The sequence below is a fragment of the Penaeus monodon genome, chromosome 40, assembly GCF_015228065.2.
Source record: "Penaeus monodon isolate SGIC_2016 chromosome 40, NSTDA_Pmon_1, whole genome shotgun sequence".
NCBI classification, from domain to species: Eukaryota; Metazoa; Arthropoda; class Malacostraca; order Decapoda; family Penaeidae; genus Penaeus; species Penaeus monodon.
Window position 1 is genome coordinate 21,607,037 of NC_051425.1, and position 1,474 is coordinate 21,608,510.

General features: G+C 35.5%; 1 protein-coding gene across 1 annotated transcript; it reads left to right on the forward strand.

Moving 5' to 3' along the window:
- The first annotated feature begins 354 nt into the window (after positions 1–354).
- LOC119598041 lies at positions 355–1,230 on the forward strand. Its single transcript, XM_037947682.1, has 2 exons — positions 355–504; positions 991–1,230. Exons 1-2 carry the CDS (start codon positions 355–357, stop codon positions 1,228–1,230), a joined length of 390 nt encoding a protein of 129 aa, XP_037803610.1.
- The last annotated feature ends 244 nt before the right edge of the window (positions 1,231–1,474 follow it).

Here is a 1,474-nt window from a genome sequence, read left to right on the forward strand (position 1 = left end):
GTCATAAATGCCCCTTTGCAAAAGAAAGTGCCATTTAGATGTGTGAATCTGGCCGCACAACCATCAAATCGATCAGTTGTATGTCTTGATGTGATAGTTGCATTAGATAATTGGAGAATTACGCTATAGATACAACTGAATTTCTATTAAAAAGAAATCACATTACGACAATATTTAAGAGCACAGCACTATACTAAGATAAGTTTCTGATTCACCAGATCAAGATAATACTTTCATTAATCAGCTTTCTAGGCCTTTATATGAAGGTTTGTGGATGCAGAGGCTAAAAGATATTGCTCTGAAGCTTAAAATTTGACTATAAACGGCTTAATTAGAATGTGTGAGATTTTAATAATGAATAATTATTTAAGATTACTCAAACGGCCTTTGGAAACCGTGTGTGTTCTACACTGCAATCGCGGAGACAACAGGGACTATCCCCAGGCAAAACTCTTTTCAGAGGAATTTAAATTTGCCATGTACAAGAATCATAAATCTATCCAAGTGAGCTAACTGCATTGGCAATCTTGAGAGCCTTTTTCTTTTGACCAAATTCATGAATGATTCAAAGGCATTTCTTTCCTTAACAGCTTACAAATAATTACTTTCATAAATATCATGTGCAATTACATAAATACTTCAGGTTGACTATATTTATATCTGGATAATACTTAAACATTTATGTTCAGTTTACCTATAAGACACGTTAAGCAGTCTAACAGACGAAATATTGTTTACCACGTGTTAACATATTGTCATGACAACATTCTATGGCATCACTAGAATTATCATCTTACGGCCACCAAAGGGCTGATCTGGGTACGGCAATTCTTAAGGGATAAGGCTGAAGTGTTTTATCTTTTTGTTATAAGATCTTTAATATATATATATATATATATATATATATATATATATATATATATATATATATATATATATATATATATATATTGCTCTCGTCTTGAGTACGGGGCAAACGCTCGTGTGCAGTATGTCAAATGCTGGATGCAAGATTTCAAGGCCGGGAGAGAGTCATTGAAAGACGAACCACGTAGTGACAGAAATCCAACACTAACAACACAGAAAAATACTGATAAAGTCCATGAATTTGTTAAGGAGAACCGGCGAATTTCTATTGATGAGATAGAGAAGGAACCAGGCATCTCACACGGATCAGTCGTGGTTATCCTTCATGAACATTTGCATATGAATAATGTTTGTGCAAGATGAATCCCCAAATTGCTGACAGCTGAAATGAGGCAGAATCGAGTGGCTACTAGTACTGCTCTTTTAACCAGGTACAAGCTGGACCCTCAAGCCTTCCTTTTTAGATTGGTAAGCTGTGATGAAACCTGGATATATTGGTAACCTGTGACGAAACCTGGATATATTGGTAACCTGTGATGAAACCTGGATATATTGGTAACCTGTGACGAAACCTGGATATATTGGTAACCTGTGACGAAACCTGGAT